We start from the raw sequence: 24,747 nt of genomic DNA on the forward strand, positions 1-24,747 counted from the left end.
AAACTAGGCTCCTCCCTCCAGTAAGGAAACGCGGACGTCCTGAGAAGGATCTCCCAGGCTCAGGATTGTCCAGAGGAAGGAGGCAGAGCCAGGACCAGCGGCGAGTGGGGACGCCAGGGCCCCCGGCCACCTTCCCGCCCAGTTCCTCCTCCTCGGAGGTCTCTGCAGAGCAGACCCCAGGCCTGAGGGGTGGGGCGGCACCTCCCGGCTCAGCTGGAAAATGGCTCCCTCAGGGCAAGGCAGCCTCGCGACCTCAGTCCTGCCTCCAGGGAGCAACCCTGACCTCCGTCTCCCTCCCTCCGATACTGCCACAAGAGTGAGGTCACCGCATGGTCTGGGGGTCGAGTCCAGCGCCCAGATGGGAGTGATTTCGGGTTCACACAGCTCTCCGGTAGGTGCTGGGGCATTGAGGAGGGGGCCCTAGGCCCGCTCTTGTCTGGGCGGGGCTGCCCAGGGCGGGCGACTGGGGTGTGTCTTGTTGTGGGCGGGGTCTTGCCGGGGGCGGGGCCTGGCGCTCCAGCAGCTCATTTCCGCCGGACGCGGGGCGTCTGGGCGGATAGAGGCTATGCGGAGGTCGCGGCTGAGTCTGAGCCGCCGGAGGCCGCCCTCTGGGGCCCGGTGAGGTTGGAGGATGGGGGCAGCGGGGAGCGGGGGGCGGGAAGCGTCCCGGATGGGGCCTAGTGTCCCCGGCCCAGCGGTAGCCGGGTGTCACGCCCCCACGTGCTCCCTGGAACTCGCCTCGATCCCGCCCCCGCAGCCCTCCTCCCGCCCCACTGCCGAGCTGCACCCACCGTCTCTCCCCGCTGAGTCCTTCCTGTTCCCCGAGGGCCCCGCTCCCCGCTTCCCCTGTGCTGTGATTATGCCCACCCTCGCCGCCCCAGGCCTCCGAGCAATACCTCTGGGTCCCTCCCGGATGGCGGCGAGTGCGCGAAGCTGTGGACTGAGTTGCTGCGCACCGCGAGCGCAGACCTGAACGAGGACGGCGAGCTGCCGCCGCTGCCCGCGTTCCCCGGCCAGGTGCGTGTGAAGCGATCCCCGCGTCTCCAGCTGGGCCGGGGCGGGCAGGCGGGCGCGGTCCGACGGCTCCTTTTTGCAGGAGCCCAAGCGCAGTCCTGAGCGCCCGCCCCTGGAAAGATTCACCGTGGGAACCGAGACCTTTTTCTGGACGCCCTTCCCGCCGCCCCCGCCGGGGCGAGGCGGGGACTCGGGCGGCTCTGACCTTGTGCTCAGCGCGGTCCGGGGGCACACGGGGTCCCCCCAACAATATGCAGCGCCCGAGCTCCGCGGAACCCCCAGCGCCGAGGAGCAGCTGTCAGAGGAGCAGCCCTCCCAGCGACAGGCGTCAGTGGACGGTGCGACGACCCTGCAGAGCTGTCCCATGTGCCAAGTCGACTTCGTCCCCGGGTGAGTGGCCCCCTGGGCCTCCCTCTCCTCCACTGCCACCCCCGTGGCCCCTGCCCTGTTTGGAAACCACAGGCAATTTCTGAAGCCTAGGGTGTGTTAAGTCGCTCAGTCCTGTCCAACTCTTCGCGACCCCATGGACTGTAGCCTACCAGGCTCCTCCGTCCATGGGATTTTCCAGGCAAGAATACTGGAGTGGGTTGCCATTTCCTTCTCCAGGCGATCTTCCCAACCCACGGCTAGGGTACCTTAGCTCAACTTTGGCTTTTTAAAGTGAAATTTCATGCATAGAAAGTTGGCGAAGTGCAGAAGCGGTGCTGATCAGCTGGAGGGCACAGGGCTGGGGGTCTGAAGGTCCCGCTGCAGGTACACTGGCCTGAGACCCTGATGACAGGCTGCAGCCTCCCAGACATACCCCCTACGGTGGGAGGGCAGGGAGGCTCTGGCTCTATTGGGGTCCACACTGACACCCGCTGGTGAGACTGCCTCCAGGGTGAGTCTGGGCTGTGGGTCACAGAGCAGTTTTTTGTTATGGTCCCTCCGACAACCTTCCCCGTGGGTGGACTGTGGGTTTTAAAAATGAAGACTCTGTTTCGGTGTCTAGAGATGCCTTTTTTTGTTTTAGAAATCTGATATATATGCATTTTTTAAAGTAAGGTGATGGAGTTTGACTTTGCTAAGTTCCACCTGTCCAGTTTTGAGCCACGTGTCACATAGCTAAGGACACAGGCGTGGGGGTCATGGGGGTCAGGACAGCAGGAAGGAGCTTGGTCGGATGTAGGGGATAGACGGCAGGTTTTGGTAGCTGGTCTGTGTGTCCTGTGGCCTGGAGCCTGTGTTGAATTACATGCCTTGTCCCTGGTTTTTTGGAAACAAAACCAGCCCTAGGGGTGAAGGGAATGGTAGCTGATGATAAAAAGTTATCACAACAGTTATCAAAATGTGCAGCACAGACTGCAGAGGGGAGAAAAAACACGGTCTGCATTCAGATATCCAGGCTCCTCCAATGGTGATGTTTCACAGGAACCAAGCCTTTGAGAGCTTGGACAGTTCAGTGTGGAGGGAGCGAGGGGGTGGCTGTCCCCAGGAGGACCTGTGGTGAAGCCCCCTAGTAGGCACAGGTCTGGCGTGGCAGGAGGGCAGGTGTGGCAGCTTCGCTGAGATGCCTGTGCTCTGGAGAATTTGTAAAACATCCTCAGACCCAGCATTTCACCGAACACACCTCTTACCCCATATTGAGGCTCTTGGATGGTTGTGGGCTGAAGACACCAGCTCCCTTGCCAGTCCTGAGGAAGCCGTGAACACTTTTGAAAATACTAAGTCCCCTTGATTCATACCGGTTGAGAGAAACCCAGGGACAGAAATATCATCGGAAGCCCTGGAGGAAAATTCATTTTCTTGGTAGAAGATGCCCTTGAAGCTTCCTGACACTGTCAGGCAGCCCAGCCCTGCCTCTCTGTTGTAGGAGCAGCTTTTGTTTTTGGATTGCTTGCTTTTCTAAACAGTCTAAGGAGGGAGTTTCTAAGACTTTGGAAGGATGTTGGAAAGAAAGTTCCAGTCTGAGCTCTTTTGAGCAGTCAGATTAAGGCTTGGCCGAGTGCCTCAGCGTAGGTGTTGGTGCGGGCTGTCCAGGTCTCTATGCATCTGGAGTGCTTCTTACATGTTCTTCCTTTTGATTAAGAAGGAGAGTATGCCCTGGCCAGGCCCCACCCCAAGGCTGCAGAGTAACTTGGGGACCCCCCTCCCTGGGGACAGGCCAGGGCACGAGGGAGCAGAAATGAGTCTTGTGTCTAGAAACACGTTTGCTTTCAGGATTCTGGGCAATGTTTGTGACCAGAGGGGGAAGCCCTGCCACCCTCTGAGCAGCGGAGGGGTGGGGGTGGGGGGGTGGGAGGTGGCTACTGGTCTGCAGGAGGCACAGGCAGCCTGGGTGCTTTGGGCAACCTAGTGCTTCCAGGTCACTCAGAACGGGTGGTTCTCTGAGCTTCCTCTCTGACACCGAGGGCTATTACATGGTGGATTCCACAGACTACATGCGAACACCCCTCCAGGTCCCTGTACCACAAGCTCTGGGGTGGCAAGGAAGACTGGCTCCACCTGCCACTTGACATGAAGATGGGTCCCTGCATTTGCACAAGACCCAGGTTGGCCCATGGGGTCTCACTGGCCCCTAGGCCCCTTGCATTTCTGGGTGTCCTGGAAGGTCTGGGCCATCAGTCCATGCAGCAGACTTTGGGCTCGAGTGGGATCCATCTCAGAGCTCTCGTTGAGGGGGTTCTGAGGAAACCCCAGACAGTGCTCCCCACTGAGGGACAGCACAGGCAGCGCCCAGACCCTCATGGACCATCCCCTCCCCAGCAGGGCTGAGTCTGGCCTGAGGTGCATACCCATCCTCATAGTGACTGCTCTCGGAGGTGCCACCCTTCACTCTGTCTTTTCCCAGTGGTTGTCAGAGGAGGGAAGGGTCACCTGGGGCACGTGTGGAGGCAGAAACACCCAGAGAGTTTGTCTGATTGATGAGATAGAGCTTCTGCTTGAGAGGGGGTGGGGAAGACCCCGCCCTCCACCTCAGGGCCCGATTCTGCTGAGCCCACCTACACCCTTAACCCACAGGTGGGTTCTTGGGGTTTTTCAGACACAGGGTCCCGGCCCTCAGATGCAGGTGCTTGAGGAGTCTGGTGCCCTGGGGACCTTGGACCCAGGAACAGGGTCTGGAAAGGCCCTTTCTCATTGGGGGGACTCCTGCCCCCCGTTCTGCCAGCTGAGGGCACCATCCCGGGTTTTTCTGTTATCACCTCCCAGGAGGGGTGTGAAAGGGCAAGACACATACTCCGGCTGGGTGCCCTTCCCCACCCATGACCCTCCCCTCTCCTCTGCTCACAGGCTGGCGCAGCTGGACATCGACAGCCACCTGGCCCAGTGCCTGGCAGACAGTACGGATGACATAGAGTGGTGAGCAGCCCGGCCAGCGCCTCTCCCACCCTGGCTGGGCCACCTCCTCTCTGCTGCATCTTAAAGTCCCCAAAAGCTGCATATTAAAGCATGTCAGCGTGAAACGCTCATGTCCTATCTCTTTGTGTTGATACCGAAACATTGAGTCATTTTTCCTTTTCTGCTGATGCTGAGCGGTGTGATGACTGAGGTGGACAGGGGCACCCAGCAGACGGACCAATCCCAGGTGGGTGACAGGGACAGTGTCACCAGCAGTGCAAGTATTTGAACTCAGGGTGGCTTGGGAATGGATGCTTTGCTGACTCCGTGAACTTGACTCAGGCTTCACGACCATGTTTGAATCCCCAGGTGAACCTGTTCCTGCAGCTGCAGGGAGGCAGAGCAGCCCCTGGAATTTGTGGAGAGGGATCAGGTCCGCCTGCTGACGTCCTGTGTGAGCTTTGTCTTGGAGGCCCTGTGCAGGGGGGCTTCTCTCTTGTGCCGTCAGTCCATAGGTTCTGAAGAGCCTCATCTTCAGCGCAGCCATGGCTGCAAAAGTCTAAGGTTACCGTCCAGAAGTCAGTATTTTCAAGAAAGGCTTCAGGCAAGCCATGAAAAGACACGGGGGAAAACTCCGTGCACACGGTACAGTGAAAGGCTACAAGCTGAGCAACTCCAACTCTAGGCTGTTCTGGAAAAGGCAGAACGCATGGAGACAGCGAAACGATCAGCAGTTATCAGGGATTAGTGGGGAGAGCGTATAAACAGGCAAGAGCACAGAGGATTTTTAGGGCAGGGAAACACGTTATGACTTGACGTGTCAGTGCAGCCTCTCATTTGCAACAAGTGCATTCCCTGGGGATGTGAAGGCGGGGGCTGGGGAGAAGGGGTCTCTGTCTTCCTCCCCACCAGAAATGGAACTGAGGGACCTAAAACTGCTCTGAAAAATAAAACTTGTTTTTAAAAAGCATCTTCAGAAGCCTTTGTTCCTGGGAACACCTACTTTTAATGAAAATGATGACAGCACGCGTTGTCATTAAAGTTTTTAATAAAACGTGCAAGACTTGAGCAGCTGTGGCCCTGGTGGGCATGCCCTCTGCAAAAGGAAGGCCAAGGCCATGGCCCACCACTCACTGTACAAAACCACAGAACGTGTCTCCTGCTTCACAGTCCTGAAGGCACCCGTTTCCAAGAACCATATTAGAGGACACGCCGTGTTGTGACTGGAGCCGCTGGACCCACCTGGGCACATCCTTCACCTTCTAAATTTATAAAAGCATGGGACCATGCACAAAATCACCCTGGCCGGGAACCCAGGTTACACACAGGTCTGTACACCAGCAACCACACCGGCGACTGGGAGGCTGTATCGCACCACCGCAGCGTTGACATCAATGCCGTAAGTGTGAACAAATCTGCAGCCCCTGTATTGTCTGAGCAGAGGTGTCACTGTCCCTGAGGCGGCACGTGACCCCATTGTGGGCACACTGGGGTCTCCCCAGGTGACTACATAGCCCTCCTGATGATGTCACCACAGAGTTACCACACCCACCAGGCCCAGGCAGCCCTGAGTCTGGCCCAGGGTCCCTCACTTCCATTTTTGGGGGGGTGGGGAGGTGCAAGTCTCCACGTTCTAGAGGTGCTGCTCTGCCATTGGGGCCTGGCTGGGGTGCCCAGGGAGTCTGGGGGCACCCAGGGAGGCTGGTGTGTCTGTGCAGGGTCAGGCCAAGCCAGCAGCCTCTTTATTTTCAACTGTTATCTGCCCCAGGCCGCTGCCACACTGGGAGAAGTGAGGCCCAAGGGTGCATGGCAATGTGGGACCCACACCCACAAAGGACATCCAGGGACCACTGTCCTGAGGGTGCACAAGGCCTTCCTCCCCACTCTGCCTGGCCCAAGCCACACTTGACAATATCAGGGACTTAAAAAACCCACATGATTTACCTCTTTCTAAAAAGCCTTGGGTTCAGCTTTTTACCTAAGAAGGAGGGTGGCCCGGGCTCATGGGAAGGAGGAGGTGAGCCCCACCGGGAGGTGCATCCTTCTGAATGCTCTAAATTTTATTCCTTTACTTTAAGGCTAGGGCCCATCATACACATACCCTTTTAAAATGTCTAATTCTGAGCATTATTATTCCTGATAAAAATACTCTCCAAAAATCTGATATATAACACAAGACATAATGTAGGCACTGCTTAGTGTTTCCAGAAATATATTTTGTGCAGATTTCTTTTTCAACTTTGTGGGTTTTTTTTTTTTTTTGGTTTGCGGGTACTTTGGTGAGCCTTGTTTTAGAACCTCTATGACCCAATTTTCCTGGTCAGTCTAAGGCCCGGGTTGGGACCGATGGAGCCCACCTGGTGAAGGTGTGACCTGGGCATCAGACCACAGGAACTGCTGACATGCTCGGTATGAAAATACTTGTTAAATATTAACAACAGGAACTTACCAGGATTTAGAAAATGTTCCGAATTTGTATAAACTCTCCACTGCGCAGGCACTTACACTCCGGCCGTGCCTCCTCCGCGTGGGCCGCGCCTGCGACTCTGGGCGGGTGCCCCCCGCGGAAAAAAGGCATCAGAGGGAAGCGCCAGCATCAGAGGGACACTTTATTCCTCGGGACATTACAGGCCAACTCCCGGTGGAGCAGGTCAGTTCTGCTTCTGTGGAAAGTGTGCACCTTCGAAGTTGGGGGCAGTTTCTCCCTCAGACACGGTCACCACGGCCCCCGCGGCGCAGGCACGAGAAGTAAGTTCCTCTGGGCCTGAGGCCCATGGGCCGCACGGGGAGGCTATTCTGCCCTGGGCACCCGCCCACGCCCGGCCCCGCATGCATGCGCAGGGGTCAGGGCCAGGGCCGTCCACGCGTCCACGATGAGAGCGCGGCGCCTCACACGGACTCCTCGGTGGACAGCAGCAGTGGGTTGATGTACTCGAACCCTTCAAACTCCGACTGGTCGATCCTCTTGATTACGTCCCTGTGGCCCGGGACAGAGCAAGCAGGCTCAGTGGGTGTGTTCAAGACCCGGCCCTCTCGCGCCACAGCTAAGGACGCCCCACCCCTGCATGGGATGCCTCCTCCCAGCAGTTCAGGATGCCCTGCCTCCACCTGGGACTCTTCCTCCCCGCCCCTGCAGCTTGACTGACCCTGCAGCTCAACCCCACCCCACCGTAGTGCAGGCCTTACTCATCGTCGGGAGTCAGCTGCACCGGCTCGCTGGTGAACTGCGTATCGAAGTTGTCCAGGCCATAGTCGTCTGTGATCTGCGGCTGGAAGGGCGGGAGGGCCTGCTTCTTCCCCAGCTGCAGGAAGATATACGGTCAGAGCCACTTGCGCTGACTCAGCGCTTTGCAAACTCAAACCACAGAATCAAACAGAAGAAATGGTGCTTAAGTATATACGCCTCGTTTGATGGCCAATTGTTTTTCTCTAAAGTGTAGGAGAAATTTCCGCCGAAGTCAGAAAAACTCTACTTGAGCTGAAAAGTGCTGGCAGCACAGGCCATGAGAGACATACCCCACACCATCGAGGGCCTGCAACCCTGCTCCTTAAACCAATGGAGGCTGGCTTAGGGAGCTTTAATCTTGGAACCCCAGTGGTAAGAGAGCTGGGGCTTGGTAGGGATACCTGTGTTCCACTGGGACCCCTCCTCCCGAGACGCCTTAAATGGCCATTTCTGGTATTCCTAGACTAGTATTCCTGACTAGTATTCCTAATCCCAAAGGAATGCACTTGTCATCTTGGGGGTTGAGACATGGTGGTGTCTAGAGAGGGTGGAGTCACCTGGAAGAGATGGAGCAACTCAAGAGTGGCTCCAATCACTGAGGGGGGGGGCATGGGCCCCCAGGTTCACACACTCTTTACCTCCTCTCCCCTCCCTCCACCAGGTGTCTGCTGCACACGGGTGCTGGGCCAGGCCTGCTCCTCAGACCTGAGAGAGAGCCACACTGAGGCATGGGGGTCCCTGCCTGGAGGGACCGTCCCCGTCACAAGGGAAGCTGGAGCCAGAGGATAGCCAGCCCTCTAGTTGGACCACTGTGCTCTCACAGCCGGGACAGGGGGTGGATGACCTCGGCCTTTCAGGACTGACTGCTGCCTTCCCTTGGAGGGTCCTGAGTGAGCCAGCCTGGAAACTCCCGCCTGGGTGAGGCCTCCATGTGACCGGGTTGGAGACATGGAATTGTCCCAAGGTCCCGCGTAGGGAGAGAGCTCCAGCCAAGTCAGAAATAAGCCTTCAGTCCACCTCAGCTCATACCCTGTCTTTGCACTGTGGGGCCAGGGCCCTTAGGAACACCACTTATGGCAATAAAAGCAAACTGGGCCCGGAAAGTTGAAACAGGTCCCATAACTTTGGGGAATTTGGGAAGCTGAACACACAGGTTCTGCTAACGAAGTTGGTACAGGAAGTGAGAGTGTCATAGAGATGAATCCCCAGTCACGCCCGGTAGTGTCAAGGCTGCGGCCAGCACACCCAGGCCACCTGGAGAGGCACGCCTATCTCTGTCACCCAGGGGATGCAGGAGGGGGGTGCGGAACAGAGGGGATGGGCTGAACCCACTGGCAGAAGGGGGCTACCAGTGTGTGTATGTGCATGCGTGCAGATGCCCACACGCCCATGTGCACGCTGCGATCCCAGAGCCCCGGGAGCTGGTGGGCATGGCCACACCCTGGACACTCTTCTGGGGACATAAGGCCTTCCCTTCTCCCCCAGCCTTCTGTCAGGCAAGTTTCCATATTCTTGTTAGCATGAAATATATTCAGATAAAAAGGGGAAAAAGGAACATTTCTCTAGTACTATTTTCCCTACTTTAGGTCTCGGGCTGCTTTAAAAAGATTTAAATAGCAAGTCAGAACAGACCATGAGGAAAATGTAGCCAGGTGCTGGCCCAGGGTCTTCCAAGGCCATCCCCCATCCCTAACCTAAGAGCCTCATGGCTGCTCAGCACCTGCCCCCACCCCCCACCCACCCCCTGGGAATGTCACACACAGTGTCACCTCCTCTGCTCTCAGTGACAAGCAGTGAACTGGAATGGTGCTGCCCTAGAGCGACTTCCCAGAGTCCCGCCACTTAGCCCTGAGGTGTGACGGGAAAGAGGAGGCCCAAAGGGGCTGGGAGTGAGCGTGCTGAGGTAGTCTGAAGGAGGTGGTGGGTGGAGGTTGGGAGGGGGCAGAGCTGTGTCACCGCCCTGAGGCAGGAGTGGGCCTGGCAGCGAGGGACTCCTAAAGGCCCAGTGGAGGAGGCGGCTGCTGGCAGGGCCCACGCAGCAAACGGGGGACTGTCCACGATGTGGGCAGCTCAGACCCAGGTAGCAGCATTGGGGTGGGAGAAGGCCCAGACCCAGAAGGTTGAGTCCCCAGGACTGGGTGGGTCAAGGGCCACTGTGGGGGGAAGGGCCACAGCGCACCTGGGTGTCTAGTTGGGACTAGCTAGATGGCTAAGTGAAGTATCTGTGAGCTGACTCAGGGCGTGGACATGGAGCTCAATCAATGGGTGTATGGCTGTGCTCATCCACGAAAACACATCCCCACAGGATACCCAGCACAGCATGAACTGGACGCCCCAGCAAGGCTGCTCTCAGGACCTTCAGGAAGCACTGCCCCCAGGGCCTCGTCACAGCCCGCCTCCTTGTTCTCAATCAGTGTTTCCCAATGCATCCCCATTTCCACCCATCCTGCCCCCTGGAGGTCCCTCCCCCCTCGCGGAGGTGGGTATCCGGTTCCAACCACTTTACCAGGTCCCAGTCTATACTGCGGAAGAAGGCGTGAGACTTGATATCGGAAAATCCAGTCTGCGGCCGGCAGCCAAGCCTCTCCTTGGGGTCCTGGGGGGTCAGAGTTCAAATGAGGACAAGTCAGCACAGAGCAGGGCAGCCCTACTCAGTAGCAGGTCTTAAACAGCATCAACAAACCACCCATGGCCGGCCCCTCACCCAGGTGAAACTGCTCCCTCCCAGCGGGTTAAGCTCCTTCAGGAAATGCCTCTTCAGCATAATTTCTCCTCATTAGCTTTTGTCAAGGTGAATAAGCAGCCACAGGACCAAGGAAGGAAGCAGAGTCACACCCACGTCCAGCACTGAACTAGCAGACCAGGTGGTAAAGCCTCAACCTCAGTAGCTGAGGAAGGGCTGCGGCCATGGCCACTGGGGTGCCTCGGGGGCCACAAGCGTACCTTGTTTAAAAATCCTTTCAACACGTGGGAGGCCTTGACGGACAGGAACCGGGGGATCCGGATGGGCTTCTCCAGGATGACTGCAGGACCGGAGGAGAGAGTTGCTCCTTCTGCTGGCCCTCCTCCAGCTCCCCCTCCTCGACCCTAGCCTGTCAGCTCTTCCCAGCAGCCTGCAGGGCACTGGAAACCTTTTCTGGGCAGGAGGGTCACGGCAGTCACGGTGGCCTGGGCCTCTTCCTGCACCCCAGCAAGGTCTCCAGGCCTCGGAGGCCCTGGTGCCCACGATCAGGCATGCTCATGATCAGGGATGAACCAATGCCAGCTCAGTTGGTCCTGTGTCCCCATATCCACAGGTGCAAGACAACACTGTGGGACACCTTCCCCACGTCCACAGGCACAAGAGGGCACCATGGGACAGCCTCCCCACGTCCACAGGCACAGGAGGGCACCGTGGGACAGCCTCCCCACGTCCACAGGCGCAGGAGGGTACTGTGGGACAGCCTCCCCACGTCCACAGGCGCAGGAGGGCACCGTGGGACAGCCTCCCCACGTCCACAGGCGCAGGAGGGCACTGTGGGACAGCCTCCCCATGTCCACAGGCGCAGGAGGGCACTGTGGGACAGCCTCTCCATGTCCACAGGTGCAAGAGAGCACTGTGGGGACAGCCTGGGCCAGCATCCTGGGGGCAGTCAGTTCTGTTCCAGGGGCCCAGATGGCAAGAAGCTGAGGCTGAGCACAGCCCCCATTGGGACTCAGGTGCATACTGGAGGTGGGGAGAAGGGGGCCTGGGCCAAATCAGGACAGATTCTTTCCTGTGGATGTGAAAGAGCAGTATCCCCCTGCCCACTATACTTTGCTCCCTGAGAGCCAGTAGTGGACAGGTGGCCCCACCTAGTCTGTGGCAGCCACGGAAACCAATCAGGAGACTCTTTCACCCCCACTTCTAAAAGGGGAAAACCCGCAGGGCATGAGGGAACGGGACATATGGCCCGCGCACCTTGGAAAAGGTAGTCTTCAGTGTTCATGTCGGGGTTGTCAGTGATGATGTCGAAGGGGGAGCGGCCTGCCATCATCTCGAACATCAGCACGCCCAGCGCCCACCAGTCCACGCTGAACCCTGAGGGAGAGCCAGGCTGGTCAGGCCAGAACTCTCCATTTGTGCTATCCAGTCACAGGGCAACAGCTGTGACCTGGACCTGGACCACAGCTGAGGCTGGGTGTCCCCAGCATCTCCCAGGCGGCCTGGCCTCCACTCTGTTCATTGTCCTGGTGGTTGCAAAGCTGTCTTCATGTCAAGGAAGCCCAGGGACAGCCAGCCACCCCCGATGTCCAAAGGTGTGCATCTCTGTCACACACAGGACCCCCATCCTAGGAAGGCTATAGACTCTGCTCTGGACCACGGCTGCTGTCCATCCTCCTTGTTTGGTTACTAAGTGACTTCAATTGTCCTGGCCTCCCGGGTGCCCAGGGATCTGAGGGGGAGAGAACCTGTTCGCCCTGCTACCCCCCAATTTCAATGGCAAAGAAAATATGTGGAAATATTTGAAAGAGTATTTGTGATGGGAAAACAGCAGAACCCCAAAACGCAGGGGGTGTGCACATACAGACATATATGTACATATGTTCTAATCTCATTTTCATTTCACATCCAGAGAGAGTGTGGACGCACTCCAGTGTCAGGGGCTGTGGGTGGTTCTGGTGGGTTTGGGGAACCCACACTTATGGGCGGCACCAGTGGCTTGGGACCTCTGCTTGGGGCCTGTCTTTGCATTGTGTTCTCCTTCCCAAGCCTTTCAGGCTCCTTGACCAGAGGGATCCTGTCCAGTGACCTCGCCAGGGCACACCCAGGTGAACACATGGGACCACAGCTGGGACTGCGGCCAGGTGATGACCTGGGGCTGGACGAAGTAAGGGTATGTGTTTTAGTGCAATTTAGTCAGGAAACCCTCTTCCTGGCAGCTGGGTAAGCTCCCCAGAGACCCTGGCAGGGTTAGCCCCACTAGGACTGCCTCCTTCTCTCTCTGCTCCATCAGAGTCTCCGGCAGAGGCAGCTCCCAGGGCTCAGGGTCCACTCCGCCTCAGATCCAAGTCCCTGGGCAAAGGAGGGTCCCAGGGCTCGGGGTGTCTGGGTGTCATGGTCCACTCCAGACTCAGAGCCGAGTGCCTGTCCCACCCGTGCTTACCATACTCTTCTCCCCGCAGGATTTCGGGGGCGATGTAGTTCGGGGTTCCACAGAAAGTGCTTGTTGTATCACCGGGGCCCAGGCCTTCCTGTGAGGACAAAGCCGATTACCAGGAGGGAGGGCATGCCCAGATACGCCCCCACTAGTGGGAGGACTGTGGTCACGTGGAGGTGCCAGAGACCAGGCATGGGTGAGAGGGAGTGGGTGCCAGGCTGGGCACGACCCTGGGAGGCGGGTGGGCGGGAGCAGTGGGCGGGATGCTCACCTTGCACATGCCGTAGTCTGTCAGCTTGATGTGGCCATCGGCGTCAAGGAGGACATTGTCCAGCTTCAGGTCCCGGTAGATAATCCCTCTCTCGTGTAGGAAGTTGAGTGCGATACAAATCTCAGCAGCATAGAACCTGGGGAAGGGGCAACACCTGTCATCAGCAGAGAGAACCCAACCAGGAACCTGGATAGGAGGACACAAGACGTTGGAATTCTCCACTGATGAACTCATGGGCCAACAGGACTGGGCAAGACACATGTGGGCCCACAGGACCAGGAAAGACAGGCAGCATCCCCATGGTCAGGGAGACACAACCCAAACCTACCATGAGATACCACCTCACACCTACCAAGACAGCCACTATACAATGGGCCCCCCATCCCCTCGAACAGAAAATGACAAGTGCTGTCAAGGATGTGGAGAAACTGCAACCCTCATGCACTGCTGGTTGGGATGTAAAATGGTGCAGCTGCTGTGGAAAATAGCTTGGAAGGTCCTCAAAACATTAAAAATAGAATTATCATGTGACCCAGCAATTCCACGTCTGTGAATAACTCGAAATAATTGAAAACAGGGGCTCAAATGGGTATTTGTACCTCCTTGTTCACAGCAGTACTATTCACAGCAGCTAAATCATGGAAGCAACCCAAGTGTTCATCGAAAGATGAGGATAAAATGTGGTCCATTCCTGTGATAGAATAGGATCCAGCCTTGAAAAGGGAGGAGGTGCCGACACTGACACCTACTCCAACGTGGATGGACCTTAGGCCATGACACAGAGTGAAACAAACCAGATGCAGGAGGATGCATCCTACGGGATTCCACTTCTCTGAGGTCCCTGGAGGCGTCAGAGTCACAGAGACAAAGTAGGGGTGTGTGGGTTGTGGGAGGGGATGTGGAACGAGTGTTTTACGGGGACAGAGCTTCGGTACAGCAAGAGGAAAAAGTCCTGGTGATGAAAGTACTGGAGACCAAGGTCCTGGAGATGGTGGTCGGCATGGCTGCACAGCACCGTGAATGTGCCCGATGCCACTGACCATGCACTTAAAAATGGTTGAGGTGGAAATTTTATGCAAATTTTTCACAATTAAAAAAGAACATGAGCGTGTGGGGTTCTTGATTTATTACCTGCCTCTCCCCAAAAAGGATCTATGGTGACTCACAGTGCCACATGGAATTATTTTTAAGTAAGGAAATGAGGAAAAGGGAAAAAAGTACGGGAAAACAGGAAAGAGATGTGTATGGGGTGGAAATAAACGCCCCACCCACCTGTGAGGTCGAGGCTGTGGGGGGTGGGTGTAGTGGGGCGGGGGCAATGTGGTCAGTGTCCCTGAGAATCATTTAGTAACAAAGATCATCCTGTGGAGGCCAGATGGCATCACTGTGTACACTGTGTGCCGAGGGTCGGGACCAAGGCCGGGTCACTCTCAGGACTCTCCAGGCTGTGGCCTGCCCTCCCCTGCCCCAGCTGCACCCACCTGGCGTGCTCCTCTGGCAGCTTCCTCTGCCTCTGCATGTGGAACATGAGGTCGCCCCCGTTGACATACTCAATGACCAGGAACAACCTGCAGGACACACAGGCTGGGGTCACCCTTGTCCTGAGAGGCCCAGGCAGGCAGCAACCAGGCCATCCAACTCTGGGGTCAGTGGCAGGAGCCCCTCAGCTCTGATCCTGATGAAATAAAACTTGAGAGAGAAACTCTCGTCCACCACTCATGTCATTCAACACAGTTATTTACTCTCCCAATGATGCCTTTAGAGGGCTTCCCTGGTGACTCAGATGGTAAAGAATCCACCTGCAATGCAGGAGACCTGGGTTCGATCCCTGGGTTGGGAAGATCCCCTGGAGAAGGGAACTGTTACCCACTCTAGTATTCTGACCTGGAGAATTCCATGGACAGAAGAGCCTGGCAAGCTACAGTCCATGGGGCTGCAAAGAGTCAGACACGACTGAGTGACTTTCACTTTTCACTTTCAATGATGCCTGGCCTGCCTTTGGGGTAAAAATGTAAAAATAAGGCAGGGCCGGTGGCCGGGGGCTCACTGGGGCTGGGAGGGCGCTATGTGGCTGGTTGCTGTGGAAGGCCTCCCCAGGGAGCAGAGGCCTGGATGGTGCATACGGAGAGGTGGAGGAGGGCAGAGCTGAGGGACCACCCTGCAAGTACAGGGGCCCGGCTCAGCTGGAGAAGCCAGAAGGGCGGGTGCACCAGCTGGGGGATGCCAGTGACCCTCTGGCCACTGTCTGGGTGGACCTGGGGCAGGGAGATGGGCAGGCTGAAGGAGGAGGTGCTCAGCCTCCTGGTGTGGCTGGCCCGGAGGGCCTGAGGCAGAGCCCACAAAATGGCCAGTGGGGTAGGCAGTCGGGAGGGGAAAGGCTCGGTGGAACCATGGGAGGGTCCCGTGCACCCCTCCCGTGGGACCCACCCCAAGCTGCATGCAGGTCCAGAGGAAGAGGGTAGAACATGCTGACTTGGCCACTGGGAATCTGCAAAGCTACCGGCCTCCCAGAGGAGGGTGGGGTTGCTGGCTGGAGGGGCCTGTGATTGACAGGCCTCTAGGAGGGTGGGATAGCAGGGTTGGGGTGCTGGTGGGAGGGCCCTGTGATTGACAGGCCTCTAGGAGGGTGGGGGTGCTGGTGGGAGAGGCCTGTGATTGACAGGCCCATCCTCCGGAGGCAAGCAGGGCTCTTCAGGTCCCCAAACAATTTACCTTGTGGCTTCTTTCCTTGATAGGATCCTCCTCACATTTAATAAGGTTCTATTTTCAAAATTACATTCACACATGATTTCCCTGAAATGCCCTGCTGAGGCCAGCTTGTGGATTTTTAGGTCAACAGTTCCTCTAGGTATGGAGAGGGGCGGCTTTCAGAGAGTTGAGAACACAGAGGGAGCCCCTCTGAGCACTGGCAGCCCGTCTGCATCACTGGTGCGATGATGGTGATGCCCCACACATGGAGCATGTGAACAAGCTACAGACCGCCCACCAAGCCTCTGATCACGTATTTACACGAGAAACAGTTCCTAAACGCATACAGCAGACATGGAGACTGAGGGCTGAGTACTGGGGGAGCAGCCAGAGCTTTCCATGTGGTCCTGCAGGGCAGTACAGCTCTCATACTTGGAGAGGGCCCAGTGACCCTGACCCTGACACTGGGTGGTCTGCACTGTAGCTAAGTTTTACTCACACATTTGCCTGTGGCTGCTTTCACGCTATAACAGAGGTGAGAGACGGAAAAGGCTTGCCGATGTGGCACAAACAGGACAAGGATGGCTGCACAGCCCCCACAGACCTTCGCGCGCTGTTCCAACATGTGTGCACATTGAACCCTGGCAGCCACCCTGGGGGAAGGTGCTCAAGCCCTGGGGAGAGGCTCAAGGCCTCGCCACTAAAAAACAAGAGCATTTATTCAGAACGCTGTGACTTCAAACAACAGAATGAAATTTGCCACGGTGATCAGGGATGGCGCTGCCCCAGGAGACGTGTCCACCCTACGTGGATATTCCCCAGGGAATGGACAGTGGCCGCCCACATGGACAGAAAGAAGTGCCATCTTGGTACTGGAGACAGACACCAACATCTTCTGCCTCGGGGAGCAGAAGAGATGTTTAAAAACCGAGAAAAACAGCAGCAATGGTGGCTTGCTTTCTGGATCCGGAGGAAAGCCTATAACAGGGGTTTCAACAGAAGCCATGTGACTGGAGTGAACACGGAGGCACACTTGGCTGGTCTGTGACTGCTGCCTGGGGCCCCGGGTCTCAGGTAAGTTGCTGATCAAGGAATTAATTTAATCTGCAACACTGATCAGCTATAACAACAGAGCAGAGTGGTTATTTTTATTTTTTTGGCCATGCCATGTGGCACATGGGTTCCCAGTTCCCTGATATTTTTTTCCTTCTACAGATAAACATTACCACTACTTTTGACATTTAAAAAAAAATGTAGATTGCAGTCTAGTTGACTTACGATGTTGTCTTAGTTTAGGTGTACTACCTTCAACATTTCTTTGGCGCAAACCCCTTAAGAGCCACCAGGGGCTGATTCACTCCGATGATGACGCTTCAAGTGACTAAGATAAGCTGGCTGCTGTGACAAACACCCCAATGTCCATGGCCAAGCACAGCCAAGGGCCCGTCTCCCGGCTCCACATCTGGCTCTGCCCATGAGCCCCAGATTGCATAGCTTGGTTGGCACACGTGTGATGCCAGGACAGGAAAGAAGCCTCCCTCAGGGCCGAGACAGCAGGTCACGTTTCCTTAGTACTTAACTAAATGTGCAAAATATAGCAAAAACTCGCAAAACAGGATTAATCAAGAGCTGAAGACAGAAAGGGGCCTACACACCACAGTCCACTCCTGGGCCAGAGACCAGGGCAGAAGCCAGGCTGCAAAGTAGGGGCCAGGGATGCTACCCACCTGACCCCTCACCCAGGATAAACCTGGAATGCTGGCCACTCTGAGGGTTGAGGGTGCCAGGGGGCAGGAGGGGACCACCTGAGACACTTTTCTCATCTCAGGGCCAAGTCAGGCCAGCCTCCCTGCCCTATGGGGTAGATCACCAGCCTCACTCAGAGGGGACCCAGATGACATGAGACAGTGCTGAGATCAAGAGTAACGCCACCAGCATCTGACCGCAACTACTTCCCAACCCATGTCTGTCGATAAGGCTTTCCTGGAACACTGCCTGCATCTGTCTGCACCCCAGTGAGTAGTTGTCATAGAGACCATGTGGCTCTCAAAGGTGGTGATACTACTATCTGGTCTTCTGAGAAAAAGTGCTGACCCCCGGTATAAAAAAATAACAAGAACACAATTCTCACAACTCTCACAAAATGTCAGGTGCTGTTCTAAGCACACCTGTGTATGAAACTTAACCCAAGAACTGCACGGTAGGTTCTAGGAGTTTCCTTATTTTAGACAGGGACATTGAGATGCTGGGAGGTCAAGTATTTTTCCCAGGACCACAGCTACTGTCTATGAGATCTGATACTGGGCGACTTGGAGGAATCCAGAACCCACATCTGGAGCCCCACTTCCAGTTATAGACCCCCCAATCACAGGGTGGCCACCTCTGTCCCCTTGGAGCTCGAGGACAGAAGAAAGGAACAGAGGAATCAGACAAGGGCCCAGGCTTCTGATAATGAAGGACAGACAAGAAAGGAGGTCAAAAGCCAAAGGGGCACCTCAGGATGGACTAGCCTTGTTCCCAAAGAAAACACAGATCAGAAACGCTAGGCAACTCCTGGACCCATGTGGTCAGAACCTGGTCCCTGACTCAGAAGGATGCTCACATGATCCTGCTTGCTCACTGTGAGCAAGCAGAGCAGACAGAGACCACGGCTCAGGGACAGACACTGACAGGAAATTGATGACACCGGCCCAGAGAAACCTCCCCCTGGATGAGAGGACAAACAAGCCCCCACCTCCCCGTAAAGGATGTGTGCCCAATACCCCACCCAACACATGTCCGAGTTCCAGGGCGAGTGCGGCTGGGCTGAGTCCAGCTCAAACGCAGATGCTCTCACATGTGAAGGACGCCTGGAACGTGAACTGCACGTTCACAGGAGACATGCCTGATGATGAAATCAGGCAAAGTAGGAGAGACCAAAACAGTGAAGCAGCTGCAGAAGGACACTGAGGATATCACTACCTAGAAAATGTGAAAAGTACAGTGAGCAAAACTGGGCAGCAGGCAAGCCACCTTCTGAAACGCCCTTCTCCCCACATGTGCCCTCATGCTGAGACTCTAGCCCATGGGGTCGGGGCTGCACGTGGACCATTTCAGGGGATCTACATGGAGAACAGAGGCTGACGTGGCTCCGCCCACACCCACTGTCACTCAGCACCCCGCTTTCTATTCTGGGTTTAAATTATGACAGGAAGAAATGCTCTACCTTTTGAAAGTACTATGATTCATGCTCCTAGGGAGGGGGCACCTGCCCTCTCAAGGTCAAAGCTGATTCCTGTCGGGTTCACAGCCTCTTGTGCAGGTTCTTGCATCGTGGCCACTGGTGTGTCCCGTGAGCACTTCCGCCATCTCCAGGGCCCCCAGGAACCAGTTCTTCCCCACCCCCATCAGGAGTAGGTGATCAGGCTGGACCCTGGGTCTGCTCAGTGCAGACCCACCTGCTCCCCTTCTGGTAACTGCTCATAAGAAGCTGGGCTTTTTCACCAGGTTTTTGCTGCTGGGAGCCCACGGGCACAGCTCAGCTTGAGCAGGTGTCTACTGTTTGGCAGCACTGCAAGGACTCAGTGGGCCCCTGGCCCCACGGCAGGTGCTCGGGGGCGACAACTCATGAGGAGCCTGGAGGAGGTGGTGCAGCAGCCAGCAGGTGTCCCAGCCACATCCCCACAGCCGTCCTGAATGCCGCAGGCCTCGCTGCCCCCTGCAGTGTCCACTCTGGTCTGTGTGGGGGTCCTGGTGGCTGCACTTGTCAGATGCTTTCCAACTCGGTGGGTTCTATGTCAACAACACCATCCACAGACTTGCAAAGGAGGTCTGCCTGGTGCAGACCCCTCCTGGCCCCCCAGCCAGCTCTACGCTGGGCATCTGTCCATCCCAAGGTCCCCATCAGCCAACACATGCGGGACCTGGAACTCCTGCGGGCATGTCATGACCTCTTACTATTTTCTCATTAATCAGAGAGTCAAGTGAACTCTGACACACGCTCACTGTGCCTCTTTACCGAGAACCTGGCTGCACTTACAGAATCATCCTTTAACACTGTGACTACCCATGAGGTGCCAGGATCAACCAACTGCTCGGAGCATGCCTGGCTCAGTTCTTAGGGAGTTCATGCTGAGGGGCTGGGTCCAAGCAGGCACCGAGAAACAGCCTGGGAAAGACACTTGCCCCAACCATCCAGGTTTCAGGTGCTTCTAGAGGTTACTGCCGGGTTCTGTAATGTTGGGCTTCCCTGGTGGCTCAGAGGGTAAAGCATCTGCCTGCAATGCGGGACATCTGGGTTTGATCCCTGGGTCGGGAAGATCCCCTGGAGAAGGAAATGGCAACCCACTCCAGTATTCTTGCCTGGAGAATCCCACGGACAGAAGAGCCTGGTAGGCTACAGTCCACGGGGTCGCAAAGAGTCAGGCACGACTGAGCGATGTCACTTTCACTTTCTGTAATGTTAAAGGCAAGGAAACTAGACACAGATGATAGCTGCTCCAGGGTGCCTCCCAGCTGTGGTGCTGAGGGCTCTATACGAGTTTTCTCACAGCAGTCTGCAAAGGCGGTATCATATGCGCCTGTATCGTGGGGATCACACAGGGGTGATCCTAACTTTAATGCACCTGGGAGCATGTGAACCGGAGGGTTGCCAGGGCATGAGCTCGGAGGGCGCTGTGCTCCCAAGAACGAAGCTGGAAGTGAGGCTGAAATATCTCACCCCTGTCTGTCCACACTCTTCATGTTCCGTGTAGTAAAGTTAACAGAACATCACAGTGTCACCCATTTTAGAATCCATTTAGGAGAGTGAAGTCAGGAGCACACCCTCCCTAGGTCTGTCCCATATCCCAAGACCGGTCAGGGCCAAACAGAGGCGTGGAAAGCACACCGGACTTAAGTGCTGGGCTCTCCATGCACCCTGGGTTGGGGAAGAAGAGGTGAGGAAAGGGCTGCACGGCAAAGATGGACAGACTGGGGTGGAGCCTGGTCTCAGGGCCTCATCCACACGCCTAGGAGCCTGGATGTTTGTCAGAAGCAACTGGGAAAGTGGTCAGAAGTTTCAGATCCGTGTTTTCAAACACGGCTCAGTTTCTGCATGGGAGAAGTGACAACCTGGTGCCCCAGGGACTGAATGCCCCGAGAGGCTGTGGCCAGGATTCAAGGGGAGGAAACGGAGGCGGCTGAGACCCCCTCTCAGGAGGCAGAATCACTGAGCTTGGGGACAGGGCTGGGGGACAACTGTAGACCTGGGGAAAGGCCAGTTCTGTGGGAACAGGGGGGCGGAGATGGGGGAGGTGAGGGGGCCCATGGGGGCGGGGGTGACACTGCTCATTCACAGAGGACCCTAAGCAGAGACAGTGAGCACAGTGGGGCTGAGACCGTCCTGCTGCATGCCGACTCCAGTGGAGTCACTGGCTCCCTGCACTGATGCAAACCCTCCCCAAACGGTGAGCTTGCCTCACGTGATCACGCTGCAGAAACACCACGTCTGCCCTGGACACCTGCTGCTTACTGGGAGCTTGGGATTTGGCATGTGTTAGGTAGAGGTGCCTACATGACTCACCCCACTAAACCCCAGGTTTCACGATTCCTTCCAGAGGAATTCAAGGAGTCCTGTGGACCCCATGCAGAGGGACTCTGGCCAGTGCATGCTTGGGTTCCTCCCAACTTTACCTCGAGCATCTTTGCCTTTTGCCAATTTTGCTTTATCCCCTTTCCCGGAAGGAAGGAAGTCTCAGCCTTGAATTCGACAATGTGTTAAGTCCTGTGAGTTCTCTTAAGTCACTGAACCTGGGGGCGGGCGCTGAGGACTCTGACCCAGAACACAGTAATTTTTCAAATAAAACAAATTGTGTAAGTTCAAGTCATCTGGCCAAGAAAATTCCAAATTGAGATTATGTTGATTATCATAGACCAGTAGTTCCAACCATTTTAAAGCAGAAATCTAACATATACAAAGCTTTTAAGTGAAGCTCCTGGTGTTTATTACTTTATTCCACTATCAGTGAGACCCCCAAGTACAGAGACAGACCTCCCACTCACAGGGCCATACCAGCATCCAATCCCACACTTGTATCCCATGCAGTGGGATGTTCTCAATAAATATTTTGTAAATAGAATCAAAGAATTTAGCTTCATTTGTATGAAATTCAAGTCATATGACACCAGCTGAGAACAAAGTTAAGTGATGAACCAAAAAGCCCCCACACTTGCAAACAGGAGGGCACCGCAGATGAGAGCGGAAACCTCACGCCAACTCAGCCTCTCCGCAGTCCAGACTAGAGAGCAGCAGAATCCCAGAAACACCCCTTATCTTACCGACTTGTTGTCTGGAAGCAGGAGTGTAAGCCGACCAGGAAAGGGTTGCTGGATGCCTGCTCAAACACGTGCTTCTCTGTCTGTACCCAGTCAATATCCTGAAATAGAAGCCAGGGAGTGTGAATACTTCACAGACATCCTGGAGAAGGGGAGGCAAGAGAGGAACTCTGTCAACTCTGCTTGAGGGGAGACAATGCAGAGAGGAAAGAAAACGCCCACTAAGACATTCTGCATCCCCACCATTGTCCCCATCACCATCTGCCACCTTCACTGTGGTCACCATCGTCGTCACCACCACCACTGTCATCACCATCATCCTCACCATCACTACCTCCACACTATCACCATCACCATCCTCACCATCATCACCACCACAATCACCATCTCTGGTACCATCAGGATCACGACTCATCAGCTATCACCATTTCTACCAAAGCATCACTAAAGCCACCATCACCAGCTGTGAGTTGGCCTCATGTGTTGCCCGTGGTGCCGTGGAAGGTTTGTATTATCATCTCCACTTAAGACGGGAGGAACAGAGAGTGGAGGATTCCCCACACCCCACACTCATCTCCCAAGCACCAGCTCCCACAATAGGACTGTCTCCCTCACAGTCCACACTGAAACCTGGAGAAAAGTCAGCTTGACAGTCCCAGCTTTGGTTTCATTCCAACACGAGAAAGAAGAGCTGCGTGAGGCCCAGGCCCCCAAATTCCCTAAGTTAAACCCCTTCTTTCAGGGAAAGTGAGAGGGAATGATATGTGTTCAGAGTAGCCTGCCTTCCCCCAAGGTATTTGGGAAAAATTAGCGAACTCTCAGTGAGCACACATTTGGAGGGCCAAAGATCGTCTGGGTTCCTCATCCTAGGCTGGGTCCTGATCCCTCTGACCTCCACCCCCCGAAGAGATGCTCTGGGAGGAATGGCTTCAACTGACCAGCTCTACCCACCCCAGTTCTGCTTGCTCATGTGATGGCCACCTGGCATCTCCACTCGGAGTCTCAAGTGCAGAGCCGGCCTTAAACACAGTCCTCAACCGTCTCTGTCTGTTCTCTAAAGCGCCTGGCCACCCAGGTGCTCAGGAAGGAAACCTCACTGGGTACACAATACCCCCTCCCCCACATGGAGGCCAAACACCCTCCCCCGCCCCCCACCGTCTGCCTTCCTCCCGCCTGCTCACTCCCCAGGCTGTTGTAACAAAATGCCACAGAGTGCTGGGCTTTAACACTCCAGATTGCATCCTCTCCTTGTTTTGAGGCAGTAGCCTGAGCTCAGGTGTGGGCAGGGCCACGCTCTCTCCCAGGTCCCCACGGAAGATCCTTCCTTCACTTCCAGGGGTCTCTGGCTCCTCTCTACCTCCCTCTTAGCAGCTTCACTGTGTTTTTCCTTCTTTCTGTCTCAAATTTTCCCCTGCCTTTCTTTAAAAGGACACTTTGTCCCTGGATTTAGGGCCCCTCCAGATAATCTAGAATGACCATCCCAGGATCTGTAATCACTTCTCACCAAATAAGGTCCTACTCACAGGTTCTGGGGATCAGATGCGGGCCACCCCTCAGTCCACTGACCAGGGCCCAGGCCCAGGGCCACAGGATGGCAGAGTCTCACAAATGCACACAGCTGGCCCATCTGTCAGCTCCTAGTGTCTCATTCTCCTGAGACCACCTCAAAGTCCAGGCTCCAGCCCTGGCCCTGGCTATGTGATGATGCCAAGATCAACCACAGCAGTAACCCTCCCTGGAGACCTCTCCTCTCAGCATTCTAGAAACTGCCCCACCCCCAAAGACACCATCAACCCTCCAGCCAGCCATGCACAGGGCGGGGACTTGGAATCACCTTGCAGGGCTGTGACCAGCAGTGAAGACGCCAGCTGAGTCCCACACCTCCCCGGGGCTCCGCTTCCTCAGCTGAGAGGCAGGGTTGCACCAGCTCAGTTGTGAGCTCAGCACCAGGGGCTGGCGGCCAGCTGGGCGGTGTGTGCACTGCACAAACGCACTTGCTGGGAGGGCAGGTGGGGACTTGGTGGAGCCCTGGCTCTGCCCTCTGAGTTGCAAGCCTGGGCAGCCCTGCCGTGGCCCCCACTCCACGTGTATCAAGTCGTCTCACAGTGACATCATTGTTGCTCCCTCTGAAGTCACTCTCTGCTTCTAAGGGACGTAACCCCCGTTCAGGGATCAAAGAATAGATCAAAAGTACACAGAGCCAAGAAGCCCATGAAAAGGTGCTGAAAGCCTGTCAAAGCCACTAAACACCCGCTAGGACAGCGATAATCAAAATATAGAACACAGCCAGTATTGGCAAGAATGGGCAGAAGTGGGACCCTCGTGCACTGCTGGTGGGAACGTAAAACGACACCGGGGAAGACGGTTCAGTTGTTCCTCAGAGGGAAACACAAAGACCCTACGACCTGGCAGTCCCCTCCCAGGTGAACACCCAGAGGAGTGAAAACAGGGACTCAGACAGCTGCACAGACGTTCACCACACCTGGAAATGGAGACAAGCCACATGCTTATCAGGGATGGACATACATGCCAAACGGGGCCGGTCTGTAAAACAGAACACAACTGAGGCCTAGAAAAGACGGAGGAGGTGCTGCGCCTCGATATACTTGGATGGACCATGAGAACGAGATGCTCCGTCAGAGAAGCCAGACACAGAAGGTCCCACAGCACATGGTTCCATTTACATGCAGAGTCCAGAACAGGCAAATGCACAGATACAGAAGCGGCCGGGCGGCTGCGGGGCTGGAAGAGACTGGGAAGAGACTGCTCACGGAGAGGAAGTATTGTGGGCTGGGCAGTAGCGATGGTTACCCAAT

At 55.9% G+C, this 24,747-nt stretch overlaps 2 protein-coding genes across 2 annotated transcripts in view; one reads left to right on the forward strand and one right to left on the reverse strand.

Moving 5' to 3' along the window:
• Nucleotides 1-556: 556 nt before the first annotated feature.
• Nucleotides 557-4,867, forward strand: FAAP20 (FA core complex associated protein 20). The gene is made up of 6 exons (XM_068986422.1): nt 557-618; nt 882-1,017; nt 1,097-1,404; nt 4,285-4,353; nt 4,528-4,579; nt 4,702-4,867. Exons 1-6 carry the CDS (start codon nt 566-568, stop codon nt 4,852-4,854), a joined length of 771 nt encoding a protein of 256 aa, XP_068842523.1. The 5' UTR covers nt 557-565; the 3' UTR covers nt 4,855-4,867.
• A 2,082-nt stretch (nt 4,868-6,949) lies between these two features.
• The window catches only part of PRKCZ (protein kinase C zeta), a 100,330-nt gene continuing 82,532 nt past the window's right edge, over nt 6,950-24,747 (reverse strand). The window contains exons 10-18 of the mRNA XM_068985870.1: nt 21,935-22,032; nt 14,431-14,517; nt 12,950-13,085; nt 12,685-12,772; nt 11,499-11,618; nt 10,502-10,581; nt 10,065-10,154; nt 7,519-7,634; nt 6,950-7,309 (exon numbers count right to left, since the gene is read on the reverse strand). Coding sequence (XP_068841971.1) covers nt 7,222-7,309; nt 7,519-7,634; nt 10,065-10,154; nt 10,502-10,581; nt 11,499-11,618; nt 12,685-12,772; nt 12,950-13,085; nt 14,431-14,517; nt 21,935-22,032 — 903 coding nt within the window. The 3' untranslated portion in view covers nt 6,950-7,221. The remainder of the gene's footprint in view (nt 7,310-7,518; nt 7,635-10,064; nt 10,155-10,501; nt 10,582-11,498; nt 11,619-12,684; nt 12,773-12,949; nt 13,086-14,430; nt 14,518-21,934; nt 22,033-24,747) is intronic.

Source organism: Capricornis sumatraensis, chromosome 14, assembly GCF_032405125.1.
Source record: "Capricornis sumatraensis isolate serow.1 chromosome 14, serow.2, whole genome shotgun sequence".
Classification (NCBI taxonomy): Eukaryota; Metazoa; Chordata; class Mammalia; order Artiodactyla; family Bovidae; genus Capricornis; species Capricornis sumatraensis.